Source organism: Moschus berezovskii, chromosome 13 (genome assembly GCF_049115385.1).
Source record: "Moschus berezovskii isolate FMDL1 chromosome 13, NW_MosBer_1.0, whole genome shotgun sequence".
Lineage (NCBI taxonomy): Eukaryota > Metazoa > Chordata > Mammalia > Artiodactyla > Moschidae > Moschus > Moschus berezovskii.
The window spans coordinates 8,240,419-8,262,540 of NC_142472.1; the positions used below are offsets into that span (position 1 = coordinate 8,240,419).

The window sequence follows — 22,122 nt, forward strand, 5'->3', positions numbered from 1 at the left end:
CCTGGGGCTGAGCAGCAGACACCGCCGCAGCGCCGGCGGCAGGGGCGGGAGAACTCTCGCTCCCGGCGTGCCCCGCGCGCCCGGGGGCGGGGTCTGCGCGCGCCTGCGCCGTAGCGGGACGCGCTGGCGGGCGCGGCGAGGCGGTCCCTTCGAGTGTGGTAGTTCGCTCCCTGAAGGGAGTGAGGGCGGTTAGGTGCTGCCGGCCCTTTCCCGTCCCTGGTAAGTGCGGCGGCCGTGGCGGCGGCGGCGGCGGCGGTCGGGGCTGCTGCTTGGGAACGGCTTCCGAGGGCATTCCGCGGTCCCGCCAGGGGTGTTTCGGGCTCGCGGCCGTCGCCCCTCAGGGGCTGCTGGGCGGCTCCGTGAGGCGTCGGCTGGGTCCCGCGGGCCGCGGCCGCTGCGGCTTCGGCCGGCCGCTCGGGAGGCGCCGAGAGGGGACGCTGCGGGCGGGGCGGGCCGGGCGCCGGCGGCCTCCGAGCGAGGAGGGTCGCCGCGCGCCGGCCACCGCGCGGCCCCGACGGGCGGAGTCGGACGGTCCTCGGGCGCCTTCGGGAAGCGCGGCCTCGAGTTTGCCCTGGCTCCGTGGCTGCCGACGCGGCCCGGACCCGCGGCCCCCGGAGGACTTGAAGCCTGACAGTTGCCGTTGCGTTTGCCGCGCGATTTCCGACGTTCCGCCCGGACGAGGCGGGTAACGCACGAACGTTTCTTTCCAACCGAAAGTTAAGGGGCGGTGGCATCCGATCATCCGGCTTCGGATGTGGTCTCCGTCGCATCCTGAGGACAGCAGTCACACAAGTCACTCTTGAAAACGCGCACAGGCGTGGGCACGCGGGGCCAGACGGTGAACCGCCGCAGCCTTTCCGAACTTGGTGGCCTTTGCTACCTTTAAAGACACCGAGGCGGAGCCAGGCTCCAACCCCGCCGCCCCTTCTGACCCGCTAAAGCCGAGGTTTATTAGCTAGAGCAGGTCGGAATTAGATCCTGGTGCCGGCTCACTGTTGCCCCTATAGTCCAGCACGTGTTTGCAGTGTTGGCAAGGACAGACTGTCCATCGTGCAAGAGAGTGGCGTTTGCCAGAAAAAAGAACCAGGAACACCCCACTTGTTGAATAGTAGAGCATTCTAGGTTAAGAGAGTGGGTTGAGGACGTGTATCTAATTTTACTCCCTGAAATCTCACTAAAAGTACAGTAAAGGGATTTTCAAAAAGACACAAACCCACAGAGCTGAAGAAAATGGGAAAGAAACAATAGCAGTAAAATACTGGGCTCCAGAAAGCAAGTGTCGTACAATTATATATATATATAAGAAACAAAGTCTTCAAAATGTGCAGAAACTGGCTCTCGGGACACTTCGGGAGCTGGCAATGAAAGGAATGGTGCTGGGGATGGATGTGGACGGCTCAAAGACCACTTAGGTGAAGTCTGTCTGAGAAGTAATTAGATAGCAAGCTCTCCTTCCCCGTTTCACACTGATAGGATACTGCTTCTCTCCCACCAGGAGACTGCAGGCTCTTCTCTTGAGAACATAAAACGGGATCTTTGAACCTGGGGACCCCAGGCATAATTATGAGGCTACATTTATGAAAACAGACAGTGAAGGCTGAAGCCCTTCATCATCCTCCTCCAGTTTAAATCTCAGAACTTTTTGCAGCGGGTCTAATAACTTTCAGGCTCTGTATGAGAATTCTACACACACATACACGTAAAGGGAAGGATCTGTACAATAAATTAGTCACAGTGATGGCTTCTGGGAAGGGAAAGGAACTTTGTGGCTGGGGGAAAAAATGTGAAGAGACATAACTTCACACATTTTTATTCTTTTAAAATAGTGTACCATGTGCATGTATTGCCTATTCAAAAGTGAAATGTATTTCTTAAATGCAAATGAATACACCCTTTGACACAGGAATTTATAGATATGTCTACACACGTGTAAAATAATGTTAAGTATAGTGCCACTCATTGCAATATTGCTTTAGCAAAAGATTGAAAGCAGTCTCTATTTTCATTTAATAGATGGTTGGTAAAATAAATTTTGTACAGCCCTCCTTTGGAATATTTTGTAGTCATAAAAAACAATGAAATAAGCTCATTGTATAAAAAAGAGTAATCACAAAGATATATGTTGGGGAGGGGGTTCAGAAAAAAATTTATCACTAGTTTTATTAAGAGATGTGTGTTTGTATATGTGTAAATAAAATATCTGAAAGATAAGCAGAATATTGATTGCCTTTGAAGAGGAAATCTGAATGGTAAGGCAAAAGTGGAATTAGGAAGAGACTTTTCACTGTATATTTTTGTACATTTTGAACATGTTATTCAGTGAATAAATTAGTAAATGTTAATAGGAAAAAAGTTAATGATCCTGATGTTTAGCATATCCTGAACAATAAAAGATCTCTTACTACGGGAAAAAATACTGCGTAACAACCCTGAAATCTTAGTGGCTCACACCATTTGATGGTTCTTCAGTGGTTTAGATATTGATTGGATTAGGCTGGACTCCAGACTTCAGTTTTGAGTTCAGATCTGCTCTGTGTATCTTTCATTGTGGTACCCGGGCTGAAAAAGCAAAAATATGTGGAGTGTACTTTTCTTGGGGCTGAAGGTGAAAGTTTAAGAGCTCTTCTGGAAAATTTGCCATGCTTCAGCTCAGAAGTGGCACACTGAAACATCTTCTTTTGGGTAAAGCAAGTCACATAGTCAAGCCCAAAGGCAATAGTGTGGAGATTTACATTCTGTCTACTGGGAGGTTTCTGCAGTCTCAGGATAAAGAATGTGGATGTATGCTTCCATTGCAGGGTAGAAGGAAGAGTTGGGACCAGTAAAGACGAAGGAAATGTGTTAATAGAAAGATGCTGTGGAATTAGGCTGAAGATAGTTGGTTGAGAATAAAAATGCTTAGGAAAAATACATATTTATATGTACCAAGATAGAGCATCCTACTTTGAGACGAGTTTTCTTACAGAATGCATATTATGGTATCACATTGACTTTATCATAGATAACATCTGCCAGCCCCACACCTGGACCTATAACCAATTCTGGATGACCATAGGAATGAAAATAAATAATGTACATGTGAAGATATCAGTTCTTAAAGTAGTTATAAATGTCTTTATTTTAGCTACTAAATGGTTCATTCATAGTTCTTGTATCATATCCATGTCTGCCAACCCACCTTTCACAATAGAATCTTCTTTTCAGGGAGATGTCCTTTGCTTCTCAGATGTAATGCACTTAAAGTTTGTTATTCAACAGTGAAAATGAGTCATACAGAGGTAATACATATTTTCATACATTCTGCATCTTCAGGGTTCATTTTTTTTGTAGTCATATGGCTCCAGAATAATTTTCTTATTTTCAGCTTGTACTGTGAGAGACAGTATAGCATTAGTGGTTAGGAGTGAGAACTTTGGAGCAGACTGCCTTAGCTAGTGGATATATCGGAGAAGGCAATGGCAAGCCACTCCAGTACTCTTGCCTAGAAAATCGCATGGACAGAAGAGCTTGGTGGGCTGCAGTCCATGGGGTCGCTACTAGTCGGACACGACTGAGCGACTTCACTTTCACTTTTCACTTTCATACATTGGAGAAGGAAATGGCAACCCACTCCAGTGTTCTTGCCTGGAGAATCCCAGGGACGGCGGAGCCTGGTCGGCTGCTATCTATGGGGTCACACAGAGTCGGACACGACTGAAGCGACTTAGCAGCAGCAGTGGATATATAACCATGGGCACATGATGTAACGTACTGTGCCTCAGTTTTCTCATCTCTAAAATGGAAATTGTAACAGTATTTAGCACAGAATTCTTAGAAAGGTTAAATGAGTTAATACATAAAGAGCAGTTATGATAGTACCTTAAACACAATAAGTACTTAAATATAAATTATTATAAATATTGCTTTTTATTTTGAGGCTGTGACTTGAATCATTTGTATTGCAGAACAAACCTATATAGTTATTCATTTGAATAGGCAGGGAAGTAATTTTTGATCCCTTTATTCTCTTGAATTCCAGGTAAAATTAAAAGTACCTTTTGGAAATAAATTGCTAGATGCTGTTTGTTTGGTACCTAACAAGAGCTTAACATATGGAGTCATTCTTACACATGGAGCATCAGGAGATATGAATCTCCCTCATCTGACGTCACTGGCATCCCACCTTGCCTCTCATGGGTTTTTTTGCCTGAGATTTACCTGTAAAGGCCTTAATATTGTACATAGAATTAAGGCATATAAATCAGTTTTGGTAAGAAAATTTGTTTATATTTATTTAAAACTATTTTTTAAACGCACAGTAAATTGACAGATTTTATTAGTCATTTGGTTTAATTTTAAAAACCCTAATGAATATTCTTAGAAACTCAGCAGTGTATGAACCCCGGGTAGTGGTCAGATTGCTCTTTTTTTGCCATCAGTTTCTATAGGGATGAGTGCTCACATCATAGATGTTTCTCCATGATACTGACAAGGCATCTACTTATGATGTAATTTTCTTCTTGGAATTATATAACTTAACCATATACAGTTCTAGACTGTTCACTTCATATGCTGTGTGTACAAACAGCATGATCTCCATATTGGAAACTAAAATCCCTGGATGAAACCTGAAATTTCTTTTAATCCAAATTACTTCAAGCGTGCTAAGTTTTTCAGAGCTTTAAATTAGATGTTAGTTGTATTATCAGATTTTGCCTTAGTTGGAAGCTTTTAACTGGCTCTTTTTTTCCCCTCCAATTTTTTTTCTTTAGAAATGTTTTAGCACTTGAATTTTTTCGACAGTGTTTTTGTTTTTCTCACATATTTGCGTGTATCACCCAATATATGACTTGATAGTGAAGGCATGACCGGAAGAGCAAAGAACTGCTTACCTCTTCCAAGTAGAATCCCTTAAAATTTTGTGGTTGTCTTTGTAAAAGTTTTTATACACTTTAGTGTATAAAATGAGAAATATGCGTTGGTTTTTCCAGTGGACTATTTCATAGGAGAAGAATTGATGGTTTTTTGTTTGATTTTTCTAGAATTACCTAAAGACCTCAGGAGAATACAAACTTGCAGGTGTTTTCCTTGGAGGTAAGTTGCAATACTTGTGAATACTTGTTTTAAAATCTAGTCATATTAATACAGGGATAGGTAATCAGGAATTAAAATTAATGACAGGAATAGAGTTAAGGATTTTTTGTTTTGTTTTGGTAAGTCACTTCCAGGTAATCAAAGTACTTTAATATGTAAATCGAATTTAAGCCATATACATACGTATTATAACCCAAAGAGGTCTCCTTTTATTATATTCCTGAATCATCCTCTGAACTGATCCCTTCCCAAGGTTTGTCTTTACCTCTTTAAGTATTCTTTCAATAAATAATCTTTTTTTTTTAGATTTAATTTAGGGTCAGTTTTTAGCTCTTGACAAGTCTGGGTATTGCAGCTTGTTAATTGCCACCTTCTGTTAAGTATTGATAAGCAATATGATGGATGCATAGTAAATTAAATCTGCCATTATCATCACTGCTACTTTATGTGAATGTCTGTATTTCAAACTGAACTTGATTTTAATCGATTTTAGGTCGTTCAATGGGCTCAAGAGCAGCTGCTTCTGTACTGTGTCATATTGAGCCTGATGATGCTGATGATTTTGTTCGAGGTCTCATTTGTATTTCCTATCCACTGCACCATCCAAAACAGCAGCATAAACTTAGAGATGAAGATCTCTTTCGTATAAAAGATCCTGTACTGTTTGTGTCAGGCTCAGCAGATGAAATGTGTGAAAAGGTGATGATGACTTGCTGTTTGTGTGAATGAAAGAGAATGAAAGAAACATCTTGGGAACAAGATGCTACCTGCAACATTCAGTCTCTTTAAAAAGATGCTGATTTTACTATGCTCCTTTTGTGTCTTTGGTGCCCTGTTACTGAGGGGAACCTAAAACTGAGCATACTGACAATATTCAACCCCTTGTAATTAGTTGAAAAATGGATTAACTATTACTTAGCAAATGAAGGATTAATATCTGAATCTTGTGAATTTGGGATTCCGTTCCGTTCCATCGCTTAGTCGTGTCCGACTCTTTGCAACCCCGTGGACTGTAGCCTACAAGGCTTCTCCGTCCATGGGATTCTCCAGGCAAGAATACTGGAGTGGGTTACCATTTCCTTCTCCAGGGGATCATATTTGTTTTATCATTTCAACATTTAAGCAGATTCTTCCAATTTGTTATAAAATTGACTCTTGAAGAAAAGTAACTTGTACATATTACTAAATTTTAGTGTCTTTCCCAGAATATATAATTTTCTTGGGAAAAATATTTTTTAGAAGAATTTTTTTGACTTGTCAAGAATGAATGCTTGATCTGTTCTGTGGTGTTGCTGTATGTAAGAAATCTGTATTGTCACTTCTTGCACGATCCATTGCCTCAGAAGTTATCTGTAGTCGGTTTTAGTATTTAGTGAATGGATGCGAAGTATAGGTGGGGTAGGAGAGAGTAAATCTTTATGAAACACCAATAGGGCATTAGTCTGGTATCATCTTGTTTTTTCCTTTTAGAACTTGTTGGAGAAAGTGGCACAGAAAATGCAAGCTCCTCATAAAATCCACTGGATTGAGAAGGCAAATCATTCCATGGCAGTGAAAGGACGGTCAACAAATGATGTTTTCAAAGAAATAAATACACAGATTTTGTTTTGGATCCAAGAAATCACTGAAATGGACAAGAAATAATTGTCTATAAGTTAAAGGCTATATTATTTTGAATACAAATACAGTTAATTTGTTAACTCAGCATTATGAGATATATTTCAGACTAATGTTCTTTCATGTTCCCCCATTTTTAAAACACATTTTAATTGTGAAATTAATGTTCTTTATAAAATGTTTCTTGAAATTACTGTTATAGTTGTATAAAGATGATGTACAAATATTGAAGGTGGTCTAAATATAATTTATTTTCTTTAATATAGTTAAGTTTTAAAAAATTAAATGTTGAATTTTGTTACAACAGAACTTTTGTCTTATTGCTGGGCAACTCAGAAAATGCTCTTAATTGTGCAGAGCAGTGTCGTCTTTATGAAGGAAAAACAATGCTTTAGTAAATTTAGTCAGTTTTATAGAATGTATACATCTAAGTCACCTAATATTTTATTAAATCTCAAGGGATAGATGAAGATACATTTTCAAATATGGGGACTCTGAACATTGTTTTTAGAATAAAGTAACAACTTTTATTGAATAAATGTTTACTGAAGGTCTGTTACAGGCCAAGCTTCATTAGGTTTACAACAATGAGTAAACATTTGGAGTTTAATGTAGTAGGGGAACTTGATGTCTAAAACTGTCTGGTTAAGGAGAGAAGGAAATGAGTAAATAGTAGCACTAGCATCTGTGTTGTATCTGGACAGAGTTATGGCTCTTAATCTTGCTTTGAGAAGTGCAGGTATCACTTGGACTAGACTTGAATGGTACTGAGTTAGCTAGGAAAAACTTAGTTTCTGTATTTCCTATAAAGAATGCAAAAAATGTGATGAGGCTAATGATATATAGTACAAGTTTGTAGTGAGCAGTGGTTTCTCTACAGTAGGAAATTAACTCCCTGAGTTCCCTGCTGACCTCTGGTTAGGCCCTTCCAACAGCCAGGGCAGCCTCGGAAGCTTTCAGAGTTTCAGGTCCCTTGTTTGTCCTGCCCTGATGAAGTCAGTGGATTTTAATTTTCTAAATAGTGCATAAAGAACAAAAATCTAGATAACTGTCTAATGTGTATATTAGATATAATGTGTATATTAGAATCAAATGTACTATTACAAAATCAAAATTTCCATGTCACTCAGTGTATAATACTTTTTGACTGAATTTCTTGAATGATTCCTTAATTTTTAAAATAGTGTATAATACTTTTAAAACAAGACTGATCAAAATATTCACATAAAAAATACTTAACCAGAGCTGACAAATATAATAATGATCTATTACATGTAAATCAATTGGCAAGTAATATTGTAAACCAGGAGTGAAACTATAAAAAGGAAAATACAAAGGAAAACTTACTAGAATGCAGACTACAGTATAAAAGTACAATGGAGAAATAGATTTGAAATGTTACTAACGAGGCTTTGTAGTCATAATATTCAAGTTGCACACTACACTGTAGCATAAGATGGAAAACCATTCAAAGATACTACTGCAAATATAAGGATGAGATAGACGTTCATTTAAAGTTGGTTTTTCCTGAGTTGGGCTTCCCAGGTAGCTCAGCAGTAAAGGATTCACCTGCCAATGGAGGAGATGCATGTTCAATCCCTGGGTTGGGAAGATCCCCTGGAGACGGAAATGGCAACCCACTCCAGTATTCTTGACTGGAAATCCCATGGACAGAGAAGCCTGGTGGACTATGGTCCATAGGGTTGCAATGAGTCAGACATGACAGCACAACTCCGCTTTCCCTGAGTTACCCATAAGAAACTACTCGTGATTGATGAAATAGCTTGTCATTGGAGAACCGTGTACCAGGCCATGAGTGGGGACCACGTAACTGCATTTTTGGTTGTCATGACTGGGCTGGAGTACTCCTGGCACCTCACAAGAAAGGGATTCTACTAACATCCTGCCATGCACAGGACAACCAACCACTACAAAGAAGTTCTGGTCCAAAATGTCAGGAATTCCTAGGTTGAGAACTTTGTCCTTGACAAACCAGCTTTGAGATTTATCTTTAAGTCCTTTCTCGTCACCTTAGCTTTTCTACACCATCCCCTTAATCCATTTGCTTTCCTTTTAGTTAACCAAATCCTATGTTTTCAGTATAAAAGTCTGATTCTACACCCATTTGGTTTACACTGCCTGGTTTACAAGCCAGGCCCTCATCAATTCACATCTGTATAATTACAGTAGCCTAATTCATTTTACTATTGTCTCCTTGTACCAGTAAACCATTTGACACCTTTAACTCAGAAACTGTTGGTGGATCTCCAAAGGTGATTGTTAAGGTTAAAGACCTTAGTTCAAGGCCCTCCACAATAGGCTCTACCAACATTTTAACCTTATTTTCTTTCCCCCATACTCTGAACCTATACATAGTACACCAGCTAAATTCACTGCAAAGTTTTTCTGCCTTCTCTTCCTGAAACTGTTTTTGTTAGCCTTTGTCTGCTACCAATCCTTCTCATCCTTTAAGGCCCTTAAATTCTCTTTACCACTTCACAGCTTTTCTTGAATTTCCCCAACCAAGTATTTCCTTGGAAGCCACATATCTTCTCTCAAGAAGTAATGCTGAAAATTCTACAAGCAAGGCTTCAACAGTACATGAACCATGAACTTCCCAGATGCTCAAACTGGATTTAGAAAAGTCAGAGGAACCAGAGATCAAATTGCCAACATCCACTGGATCATTGAAAAAGCAAGAGAGTTCCAGAAAAACATCTGCTTTATTGACTACGCCAAAGCCTTTGTGTGGATCACAACAAACTGTGGAAAATTTTTAAAGAGATGGAAATACCAGATCACCTGACCTGCCTCCTGAGAAGTCTGCATGCAGGGCAAGAAGCAACAATTAAAACCGAACATGGAACAACAGACTGGTTCCAAATAGGGAAAGCAGTATGTCAAGGCTGTATATTGTCACCCTGCTTATTTAGCTTATATGCAGAGTACATCAGGCAAAATGCCAGGCTGGATGAAGCACAAGCTGGAATCAAGATTGCTGGGAGATTATCAATAACCTCCGATACGCAGTTGACACCACCCTTACAGCAGAAAGCGAAGAAGAACTGAAGAGCCTCTCGATGAAAGTGAAAGAGGAGAGTGAAAAAGTTGGCTTAAAACTCAACATTCAGAAAACTAAGATCATGGCATTTGGTCCAATCACTTCATGGCAAATAGATGGGGAAACAATGGAAACAGTGACAGACTTTATTTTGGGGGCTCCAAAATCACTGCAGATGGTGACTGCAGCCATGAAATTAAAAGACACTTGCTCCTTGGAAGAAAAGATGTGACCAACCTAGACAGCATATTAAAAAGCAGAGACATTACTTTGCCAACAAAGTCTGTCTAGTCAAAGCTATGATTTTTCCAGTAGTCATGTATGGATGTGAGAATTGGACTATAAAGAAAGCTGAGTGCTGAAGAATTGATGCTTTTGAACTGTGGTGTTGGAGAAGACTCTTGAGAGACCGTTGGACTCCCAGGAGATCCAACCAGTCCATCCTAAAGGAAATCAGTCCTGAATACTCATTGGAAGGACTGATGTTGAAACTGAAACTCCACTACTTCAGCCACCTGATGTGAAGAACCAACTCATTGGAAAAGACCTGATTCTGGGAAAGATTGAAGGCAGGAGGAGAAGGGGACGACAGAGGATGAGATGGTTGGATGGTATCATTGACTCAATGGACATGGGTTTGGGTGGACTCTGAGAGTTGGTGATGGACAGGGAGGCCTGGTGTGCTGCGATTCATGGGGTCGCAAAGAGTCAGACACGACTGAGCAACTGAACTGAACTGAACAACAAAGCCCTGGAAGCAGAGACTCTTCTTTACCTTTATGCAAACTTAAGCATTAGTAGGAGTGGTGGATATTAGTGGTATACTAATTAACGGGTTCAGTGTCATCACTTAAAAGATCTTAGGAACGAACTAGAGAGTTTCTTAGTGTTAAAATGTTGAATCCCCTTTAAGGTTCAGTTCAGTTCAGTCGCTCAGTTGTGTCCGACTCTTTGTGACCCCATGAATCACAGCACGCCAGGCCTCCCTGTCCATCACCAACTCCCAGAGTTCACTCAAACTCATGTCCATCGAGTTGGTGATGCTCTCCAGCTGTCTCATTCTCTGTTGTCCCCTACTCCTTCTGTCCCAATCCCTCCCAGCATCAGAGTCTTTTCCAGTGAGTCAACTCTTTGCATCAGGTGGCCAAAGTATTGGAGTTTCAGCTTTAGCATCGGTCCTTCCAATGAACACCCAGGACCGAGCTCCTTTAGAATGGACTGGTTGGATCTCCTTGCAGTCCAAGGGACTCTCAAGTCTTCTCCAACTCCACAGTTCAAAAGCATCAATTCTTCGGCGATCAGCTTTCTTCACAGTGCAACTCTCACATCCCTACATGACCACAGGAAAAACCATAGCCTTGACTAGATGGACCTTGATTGGCAAAGCAATGTCTCTGCTTTTTAATATGCTGTCTAGGTTGGTCATAACTTTCCTTCCAAGGAGTACGCATCTTTTATTTCATGGCTGCAATCAGCATTCACAGTGATTTTGGAGCCCCAAAAAATAAAGTCTGACACTGTTTCCACTGTTTCCCCATCTATTTGCCATGAAGTGATGGGACCAGATGCCATGATCTTTGTTTTCTGAATGTTGAGCTTCAAGTCAACTTTTTCAATCTCCTCTTTCACTTTCATCAAGAGGCTTTTGAGTTCCTCTTCACTTTCTGCCATAAGGGTGGTGTCATCTGCATATGTGAGGTTATTGATATTTCTCCCAGCAATCTTGATTCCAGCTGTGCTTCTTCCAGCCCAGCGTTCCTCATGATGTACTCTGCATAGAAGTTAAATAAGCAGGGTGACAATATACAACCTTGACGTACTGCTTTCCCTATTTGGAACCAGTCTGTTGTTCCATGTCCAGTTCTAACTGTTGCTTCCTGACCTGCATACAGGTTTCTCAAGAGGCAGGTCAGGTGGTCTGGGATGCCCATCTCTTTCAGAATTTTCCACAGTTTATTGTGATCCACACAGTCAAAGGCTTTGGCATAGTCAATAAAGCAGAAATAGATGTTTTTCTGGAACTCTCTTGCTTTTTCCGTAGTAAACATTAAATGAATTTACTTTCTCTTGCCATTGGTCAAGAGTAGTTGAGTATTTCGTTAGCTTCATTAACTATGGAAAAACCCAGCAGAACAAAATCACCCTGTTTGTATATATGGAAGGGGAGTCAGAGAGGAGGGTGTATTTTACCCTAGAAATGCCTAGAGGGACTGTTTCTTCTAGAACTAAGGAATTCCTATACCATGCATCCCAGGGAGACAGCTTTGCAAAGACAAACCCCAAGATCACAGTTAAACCTAAATTAAGATCATAAACTCCTAGGATGTGTCATTGATCTCCTTCTCTCTAATACTCTAGGTTAGTAAGAGCTGAAGAAATCTTTCTTGAACTCAAAGTTATGCAACAGAGAAGGCCTGAACAATTAACTCTGGTGTAAAGAGCTATACTTCTTTCTTCAGTGCAAGTGAAGACAATGGAAGTATTAATTCAGTACATCTCCCAAGGGAAAGTGCTCTAAATCCAAGGTAGTGTTAATATTTTCACTAATAGTCCAGGTCGTTTTGTATACTTAATGACTCTTAAGACTTTGGCTCTGCCCCACCCTAATTCTGACATCAGCAATCATCACAGGTAGCTGTTCCTTGGTATCACCAGAAACAGAGTAGAGGAAATTCACCAGGAGACCATTCCGGAACCCAGCAAATCTAACTTTGGTTTTCAACATTGCATTAGATTATTGAAGAGGAACATTGCTGACAGACACCTCTAACAAAAAAGAAATATAAAATGAGGTGTTCTATTTTAAGGAAACATCAGGCTGGCCCCCAAGAGACAAGCTATTATCTGTCCTGCAGAGTGACAATGAGACATACCAAAAAAAATTATTTGGTATTTATCTGAAGTTCAAATTAAACTGTGGCATCTACTTTGTGTGTGTGTGTGTGTGTTTTAATGCTAAATCTTGTCACCCTACATTCATGTCTTCCCGATCACAAGGAAGTATAAAATACACTTCCTGGTTGTAAAAGAAAATGGTTTTGTCCAATTCAAATTTGTTCTACAGTTTTAAAAAGTACAGTGTAGTTATAACCCAACTGTGCTAAGGAATTATTTATAGAATTGGGGGGGGGGTGTTTCGTGTGAAATTAATGGAGGGTTATTTTTTTATTTTAATTTAAAAAACTACAGATAGCATCATACATGTCTCACCAGTGAACTTTCATTATTGCTCAAGTAAGTTGATATGAGCTCAGTTAAATACCCACTATGACACGTACCTCACTTAGACCCAGAGCAATCACCACTGTACTTAACAAGGCACTGGGCAGCACTGGACATTTTTTCCTGCAGAACATTGCATATGGTTATGAGATGGGCATACCACCTTGTTGTCTTTTGGGGCATCCAGAATCAAGGGCTTTGGAATGAAGAGATCCATCTATTTCATATACTACATAACAATGTCAAAGCGATTTTATCTCTTTAAAAAAGTGGTTCAGGGTGGATTGGGAAATGATACATTTTTGACATTATGGGAACTTCTAGAGTTCTGGACTTCTCAAAATAATTGGATGGCAATCTTCTTTATAATTTTACTGGGAATTATTTTTGAGATCCTACTCCTAAAGATTTGTATGTCCTTTCAGAAGAAGCCTGCACTTCCTTCAGAAAAGGATAAGTCAGATGTCCACAAGGTAAGAAAAAATGGTTGATTTCCTTTTCCAAGATTTCAAAATAACACAGAAGAATAACTTGTAAAATTATGTAATTTTGATATTTGAATTACTGGGGTCGCAAAGAGTCAGACACGACTGAGCAACTGAACTGAACTGAACATTTTATTGTCTTGTCTCCCTTGACAGAAAGAAGACAATGGAAGTTACCTGAAAAGCATGAAATTTGGTAAGTATCGTACAATTTTATCAGTTCAGTTCAATACAATTTCATATTTTAATATAAAACTTGTTCAGTCTGAACTTCTCCCATTGATACTCTTTTTTTTAAATTCCTATTTCTCTCTAGATAATTGGTCAGCTCTTTCATCCTCAGAAGCAAGGTAAATGATAATATTTTGAAATTAGATGAAACAGATTGGTTTTGTTCTATTCAAAATTACATCAGAATTACAAAAAAAATAAGTTTTCCCATTTGTATAGAGTCCAACAGCAGTTCAACATCATAATTCAGTCTAACTTTGATTTTTATTTTTTAAATTGATTTGTATTGGAGTATGGTTGCTTTACAAAGTTAGTTTCTACTGTACAGCAAAGTGAATGAGTTATATATATATATATTTATCCCCTCTTTGGATTTCCCTCCCCTTTAGGTCACCACTGTGCGCTGAGTAGATCCCCTGTGCTGTACACTAGGCTCTCTTTAGTTATCTGTTTTATACATAGCAGTGTATGGGGGTCAATCCCAATCTCCCAGGTCATCCAACCCCCTTTTCCCCCTCACTATCCATAGATTTGTTCTCTACATCTGAACTTCCATTCTGTGAATAAGTTCATGTGGATCATTTTTCTAGATTCCACATATAAGTGATATATGCAGTATTTGTGTTTCACTTTTTGACTGACTTCACTCTGCATGGCAGTCTCTAGGTCCATCTACATCTCTGCAAATGTCACAATTTCATTCCTTTTAATGACTGAGTAATATTCCATTGTATACATGTACCACATCTTCTTTATCCATTGCTGTGTTGATGGACATTTAGATTGTTTCCATGTCACAGCTATTGTACACAGTGCTGCAGCGAACACTGGGGTTCAGGTATCCTTTTGAATCATGGTATTCTCTGGGTATATGCCCAGGAGTGGGATGGGTGGGTCATATGGTAGTTCTGTTTTTTAACATTGATTTTTAAATGGTTGCTCTATTCCAAACTGTATTAATATCTTTTTATATATTGTTGAAATTATCCTTCTAGGTAGGTAGTATCATTACTGTTTTTTTTTTAATTTGTTTCAGATTATGTACCAATACATATATGTATATAATGTATATATTGGGGCTTCCTGGTGGCTCAGATGGTAATGCATCCACCTGTAATGTGGGAGACCCAGGTTTGATCCCTGGGTTGGGAATCTGGAGAAGGAAATGGCTACCCACTCCAGTATTCTTACCTGGAGAAATCCCATGGACAGAGGAAACTGGTGGGTTACAGTCCAGGGTTGCAAAGAGTTACACATGACTGAAGCGACTGAGCATGTATGTAGTTGCTTTATAATGTTGTGTCAGTTTCTGCTGTACAGCAGAGTGAATCAGTGAATCATACACATAAGTATGTCCCCTCTCCTTTGGATTTCCTTCCCATTTAGGTCGCCACAGAGCATCATTCCTGTTTATACAAATGAGGAAAATAAAGCTTAGAGGTTAAGTGGCTTGCTTCTTTCTCTGTCCTAACCTCTCTCTGCAGTACAAAGAAGTAATAATGACAAGTTCTGAAAATTCAACTGAAAAAATATTCATTTAGCACCTACTGTGAACCCAGGAGACCCTGAGCTAGGTTCTTCAAGAGTGACATGAAAGGAGTTTATACAATCAGAATTCATCCTGCATCCTGAGGATTCATGAGAGCTAGAGATTAAATACTGACATTGCTACTCTTGTTGCTATCAACATCTTAATTGTTTTCATCAAAATCCATTCAGTAATCATTAGATATCCCTATACAATGGACCTTGTATTTAACACTGGTATTCAAACAATAAGCCGTGGAGGAGGTAGTAACCACCCACTCCAGTATTCTTGCTGGGAAAACCCCATGGACAGAGGAGCCCGGCAGGCTATGTAGGTGCTAAATAAATATTTTTCAACTGAATTATCAGAACTGGTGATCATTACTTCTTCATTTGTATTAAAGAGAGGTCATGGTAGGTAAACAAGCCATTTAACCTTTAAGCTTTATTTTCCTCATTTGTCCATGGGGTCACAGAGAGTTGGTCATGAGTGAATGACTGAGCATGCATGCACAAATAATAAGATAGTATCTCTTCTCAAGAAGCTTATATTCTTGTGGAGGAGACATATTCATAAAGGATGATTTTGTTTGTTTGTTTCGTTTTTATTTAATTGGAGACTAATTACAATATTGTAGTGGTTTTTGCCATACATCGACATGAATCAGCCATGAGTGTACATCTGTTCCCCTTCCTGAACTGCCCTCCCACCTCCCTCCCCAACCCATCCCTCAGGGTCATCCCAGTGCACCAGCCCTGAGCACCCTGTCTCACGCATCAAACCTGGACTGGCGATCTGTTTCACATATGATAATATACAAGTTTCAATGTTATTCTCTCAAATCATCCCACCCTCGCCTTCTCCCACAGAGTCCAAAAGACTGTTCTATACATCTGTGTCTCTTTTGCTGTCTCGCATATAGGGTCATCATTACCATCTTTCTAAATTCCATATGTATGTGTTAGTATACTATATTGGTGTTTTTCTTTCTGGCTTACTTCACCCTGTATAATAGGCTCCAGTTTCATCCACCTCATTAGAACTGATTCAAATGTATTCTTTTTAACGGCTGAGTAACACTCCATTGTGTATATGTACCACAGCTTTCTTATCCATTTGTCTGTTGATGGACATCTAGGTTGCTTCTATGTCCTCGCTATTATAAACATTGCTGCGATGAACATTCGAATACATGGGTCTCTTTCAATTCTGGTTTCCTCGGTGTGTATGCCCAGGAGTGGGATTGCTGCATCATATGACAGTTCTATTTCTAGTTTTTTAAGGAATCTCCACACTCTTCTCCATAGTGGCTGTACTAGTTTGCATTCCCACCAACAGTGTAAAAAGGGTCCCTTTTCTCCACACCCTCTCCAGCATTTATTGTCTGTAGACTTTTGGATAGCAGCCATTCTGACCGGCGTGAGATGGTACCTCATTGTGGTTTTGATTTGCATTTCTCTGATAATGAGCATCTTTTCATGTGTTTGTTAGCCATTTGTATGTCTTCTTTGGAGAAATGTCTGTTTAGTTCTTTGGCCCATTTTTTGATTGGGTCGTTTATTTTTCTGGAATTGAGCTGCAGGAGCTGCTTGTATATTTTTGAGATTAATTCTTGTCAGTTGCTTTGTTTGCTATTATTTTCTCCCATTCTGAAGGCTGTCTTTTCACCTTGCTTGTAATTTCCTTCATTGACCGAAAGCTTTTAAGTTTAATTAGGCCCCATTTGTTTATTTTTGCTTTATTTCCATTACTCTGGGAGGTGGGTCATAGAGGATCCTGCTGTGACTTATGTCAGAGAGTGTTTTGCCTATGTTTTCCTCTATGAGTTTTATAGTTTCTGGTCTTACATTTAGATCTTTAATCCGTTTTGAGTTTATTTTTGTGTATGGTGTTAGAAAGTGATCTAGTTTCATTCTTTTACAAGTAGTTGACCAGTTTTCCCAGTGCCACTTGTTAAGGAGATTGTCCTTTCTCCATTGTATATTCTTGCCTCCTTTGTCAAAGATAAGGTGTCCATCCGTTCCGTTCAGTCGCTCAGTCATGTCCGACTCTTTGCGACCCCGTGGACTGTAGCCTACCAGGCTTCTCCGTCCATGGGATTCTCCAGGCAAGAATACTGGAGTGGGTTACCATTTCCTTCTCCAGGGGATCTTCCCGACCCAGGGATCGAACCCGGGTCTCCCGCATTGGAGGCAGACGCTTTAACCTCTGAGCCACCAGGGAAGCAAGGTGTCCATAGGTGTGTGTATTTATCTCTGGGCTTTCTATTTTGTTCCATTGATCTATATGTCTGTCTTTGTGCCAGTACCATACTGTCTTGATGACTGTGGCTTTGTAGTAGAGCCTGAAGTCAGGCAGGTTGATTCCTCCAGTTCCATTCTTCTTTCTCAAGATTGCTTTGGCTAATCGAGGTTTTTTGTATTTCCATACAAATTGTGAGATTATTTGTTCTAGTTCTGTGAAAAATACCATTGGTAGCTTGATAGGAATTGCATTGAATCTATAGATTGCTTTGGATAATATACTCATTTTCACTATATTGATTCTTCTGATCCATGAACATGGTATATTTCTCCATCTATTTGTGTCATCTTTGATTTCTTTTGTTAGTGTTTTATAGTTTTCTATATATAGGTCTTTTATTTCTTTAGGTAGATTTATTCCTAAGTATTTTATTCTTTTAGTTGCAATGGTGAATGGAATTGTTTCCTTAATTTCTCTTTCTGTTTTCTCATTGTTAGTGTATAGGAATGCAAGGGATTTCTGTGTGTTGATTTTATATACTGCAAATTTACTATATTCATTGATTAGCTGTAGTAATTTTCTGGTGGAGTTTTTAGGGTTTTCTATGTAGAGGATCATGTCATCTACAAATAGTGAGAGTTTTACTTCTTCTTTTCCAATCTGGATTCCTTTTATTTCTTTTTCTTCTCTGATTGCTGTGGCTAAAACTTCCAAAACTATGTTGAATAGTAATGGTGAGAGTGGGCACCCTTATCTTGTTCCTGACTTTAGAGGAAATGCTTTCAATTTTTCACCATTGAGGATAATGTTAGCTGTGAGTTTGTCATATATAGCTTTTATTATGTTGAGGTGTGTTCCTTCTATGTCTGCTTTCTGGAGGGTTTTTTTTTATCATAAATGGATGTTGAATTTTGTCAAAGACTTTCTCTGCATCTGTTGAGATAATCATATGGTTTTATCTTTCAATTTGTTAATGTGGTATATTACATTGATTGATTTGTGTATATTGAAGAATCCTTGCATCCCTGGCATAAAGCCCACTTGGTCATGATGTATGATCCTTTTAATGTGTTATTGGATTCTGTTTGCTAGGATTTTGTTAAATATTTTTGCATCTATGTTCATCAGTGATATTGGCCTGTAGTTTCTTTTTTTGTGACATCTTTGTCTGGTTTTGGTATTAGGGTGATGGTGGCCTCATAGAATGAGTTTGGCAGTTTACCTTCCTTTGCAATTTTCTGGAAGAGTTTTGAATAGGATAGGTGTTAGCTCTTCTCTAAATTTCTGGTAGAATTCATCTGTGAAGCCGTCTGGTCCTGGGCTTTTGTTTGCTGGAAGATTTCTGATTATAGTTTCAATTTCTGTGCTTGTGATGGATCTATTAAGATTTTCTATTTCTTCCTGGTTCAGTTTTGGAAAGTTGTACTTTTCTAAGAATTTGTCCATTTCTTCTAAGTTGTCCATTTTATTGGTATATAGTTGCTGATAGTAGTCTCTTATGATCCACTGTATTTCTGTGTTGTCTGTTGTGATTTCTCCATTTTCATTTCTAATTTTGTTGATTTGATTCTTCTCCCTTTGTTTCTTGATGAGTCTGGATAATGGTTTGTCTATTTTATTTATCTTCTCAAAGAACCAGCTTTTGGCTTTGTTGATTTTTGCTATGGTCTCTTTTGTTTCTTTTGCATTTATTTCTGCCCTAATTTTTGTGATTTCTTTCCTTCTACTAACCCTGGGGTTCTTCATTTCTTCCTTTTCTAGTTGCTTTAGGTGTAGAGTTAGGTTATTTATTTGATTTTTTGTCTCTTGAGGTAAGCTTGTATTGCTATGAACCTTCCCCTTAGCACTGCTTTTACTGAGTCCCATAGGTTTTGGGTTGTTGTGTTTTCATTTTCATTCATTTTTATGCATAAAAGGATGATTTCTTGCAGTATGGTAGCACGATGATTGGAAATCTAGAACATTTTAGGAGACACCTACACCAGCTTAGGGGGTATTAAGAATGGCTTCATGGAGAAGGTTAAAAGGAGCTAAACTTTAAAGGGTAAGTGGAAATTAGTCAGAAAAAGACACTGGTTGGGAGAACAAAGAAGGCCTTATAGGCCATGAACAGAGGCAAGGAAATAAGAAACAGCAGGGTATGTACAACAAATTATGATTCTTTCAGGGTTGCTGGAATGGCGAGGATGGGCCGGGGAGTCGTGGGAGATGAATGTGAAAAAACAGGCAGGAGCCAGATCATAAAGGACTTTCTTTCATTGCTGTTGTTCAGTCGCTCCGTCATGTCCAACTCTGCAACCCCATAGACTACAGCACACCAGGCTTCCCTGTCCTTCACCATCTCCTGGAGTTTGCTCAAACTCATGTCCATTGAGTCAATGATGGCATCCAACCATCTCATCCTCTGTCTTCCACTTCTCCTCCTGCCCTCAATCTTTACCAGCATCAGGGTCTTTTCCAGTGACTCAGCTGTTCTTATCAGGTGGCCAAAGTATTGAAGCTTCAGCATCCATTCTTCCAATGAATATTCAGGGTTGATTTTCTTTAGGATTGACTGGTTTCATCACCTTGCTGTCCAAGGGACTCTCAGGAGTCTTCTCCAACACCACAGTTTGTAAGCCTCAATTCTTTGGTGCTCAGCCTTCTTTCTGGTCCAACTCTTACATCTGTATATGACTACTGGAAAGACCATAGCCTTGACTGTACAAACTCTGTATGCCATGTGAAAAGCTTGGAGTTTATTCTGTAGGTAGTTAGGACCCACTGAAGGTGGTTGAGCGTAGGAGTGACAGTTTTGTGTTTCAGCTGAATCACTAATAGCTGTGTGGAGTACAAACCTGAAGATTACTTGACTTCAGTCTGATTTCTTTTAGTTGTCAGGTGTAAAGGGGCTTTATTCATGTAGTGTGGTGGTTCTATTTGTATTTATTTATAAATATTTATTTGTTCTGGGTGTGTTGGGTCTTAGTCATGGCACATGGGGGCCTCACTGTGGTGCACAGGTTTCTCCAGTTGTGGGACATGGGCTTACTGGCCCCACAGCATGTGGGATCTTAGTTCCCCAGCCAGGGATTGAACCCGTGTCCCCTGCACTGGAAAAGTGAAAGTGAAGTCGCTCAGTCGTGTCCGACTCTTTGCGACCCCATAGACTATAGCCTACCAGGCTCCTCCGTCCGTGGGATTCTCCAGGCAAGAGTACTGGAGTGGGTTGCCATTTCCTTCTCCGGGGATCTTCCCAACCCAGGGATCGAACCTGGGTCTCCCGCATTGGAGGCAGACGCTTTAACCTCTGAGCCACCAGGCAAGCGCCCTGCACTGGAAGGTGGGTGCTTAACCACTGGCCCACCAGGGGAGCCCCTCCCTCTGCCTTTCTTGATGTTGGTTTTACCTTGAGGTAAACAGACGGCCGCCAAGAGTTTCCAAATCAGACCAACAATGTCCAGAGGATGTAAGAGGCCAATTCTTTCTGTGTCTTTCTTGGGAACACGGCAACTTTTCCCAGAAGTTGTTAAATGTCTTTGTCTTATACCGGGATTAGTTCATGCTCACTCCTTATTTAATTACTTGGAAATGAGATTACTATGTTAGATTTAGCATAATCCCTTGAGGTAGAATGGATGTTGAAGAGTCCGCATCCATGATTATTACTCCAAGCCATAATTTTGCTTTAGTCATAAGGACAGATGGTGATACCAAAGGTGACATGATAGTAAAGATGATGGGCAGGTGTATCAGTCAGGGTTCTGCAGAGAAATAGAACCGATGCAAAAGAGAGAGAGAGATAAAAGGAGTTTTATAGGAATTGGCTTGCATGGTTATAGAGGCTGAGAAGTCCCCTGATCTACCAAATAAAAACTGGAGACCCAAAAAAGCAAGTGGTATGATTCAGCCCAAGGCAGAAGTCCTGGGGTGGCAGGGAGTTGTGCAGTGCTGGATGGTCTCAGAGCCCAAAAACCCAAGAATAAGGAGCTCCGATGTCTGAGGGCAGAAGATGGACATCCCAGATCAAGAAGAGACAGGGAGTTTGCTCTTCCATCTATTTGTTCTATTTGAGCCCTCTGTGGATTAGATGATGCCCAGCCAACTGGGGAGGGCATATCTTCTGTATCTTCAGGCTGCTGATTTGAATGTGAATCTCTTCCTGAAGTATCCTCACAGGCACTCAGAACTAGTGTTTTACCAGCTGTCTGGGCATTCCTCAGCCCAGGCAAGTTGACACACAAAATTGACTACTGCACTAGGTAAAAAAAATGTATATACAGCCTGTATATTAGACATTAATAGATTCTCCTGACAGTAGATAAAACGTGAAAAGTATTTAATGTATTTTAAACATTCACCTAATAATTTTGTGTTCTCTTTGAAAAAAAGGTAATCAATAGTTCAGTCTAAAATACTCCAAATTCTGTTAATAATTAGCAGAATCCAAATCAATGAGATTTTCCTGTGTAAGGAAACATTTAGAAAAAACTATTTGTGTGATGGGGGTATGTTTATGATCTTATTTATTAGTTTCATGGCTTTGTTCGTGATAATGGATTATTTAAAACTAGGGTCATTCTTCCAGTAAAGGACAAGATAATCTGTGTTTCCTGGAAAGATAGCCACCAGAATTTCTGACTTAGCTTATATGGGTTTCAGTTTATGATTTTAGGGTACCT

The 22,122-nt window shown here is 40.0% G+C and overlaps 2 protein-coding genes across 3 annotated transcripts in view; both read left to right on the forward strand.

Moving 5' to 3' along the window:
- The first annotated feature begins 104 nt into the window (after positions 1-104).
- Positions 105-7,746, forward strand: TEX30 (testis expressed 30). Of its 2 annotated transcripts, XM_055426648.2 has the most exons (6): positions 105-219; positions 3,205-3,278; positions 4,019-4,249; positions 5,022-5,073; positions 5,567-5,772; positions 6,544-7,745. In XM_055426648.2, the coding sequence occupies exons 2-6, from the start codon at positions 3,264-3,266 to the stop codon at positions 6,715-6,717; spliced, it is 678 nt and encodes a 225-aa protein (XP_055282623.1). In that variant the 5' UTR covers positions 105-219; positions 3,205-3,263; the 3' UTR covers positions 6,718-7,745. The 2 variants fall into 2 exon arrangements, with proteins under 2 accessions (XP_055282623.1, XP_055282624.1); XM_055426649.2 differs by lacking the exon at positions 3,205-3,278 and having other exon boundaries at positions 110-219; positions 6,544-7,746.
- A 5,430-nt stretch (positions 7,747-13,176) lies between these two features.
- Positions 13,177-22,122, forward strand: part of LRTM3 (leucine rich repeat transmembrane protein 3) — a 36,007-nt gene continuing 27,061 nt past the window's right edge. Inside the window, exons 1-3 of the mRNA XM_088842624.1 lie at positions 13,177-13,446; positions 13,615-13,654; positions 13,775-13,808. Coding sequence (XP_088698750.1) covers positions 13,177-13,446; positions 13,615-13,654; positions 13,775-13,808 — 344 coding nt within the window. The remainder of the gene's footprint in view (positions 13,447-13,614; positions 13,655-13,774; positions 13,809-22,122) is intronic.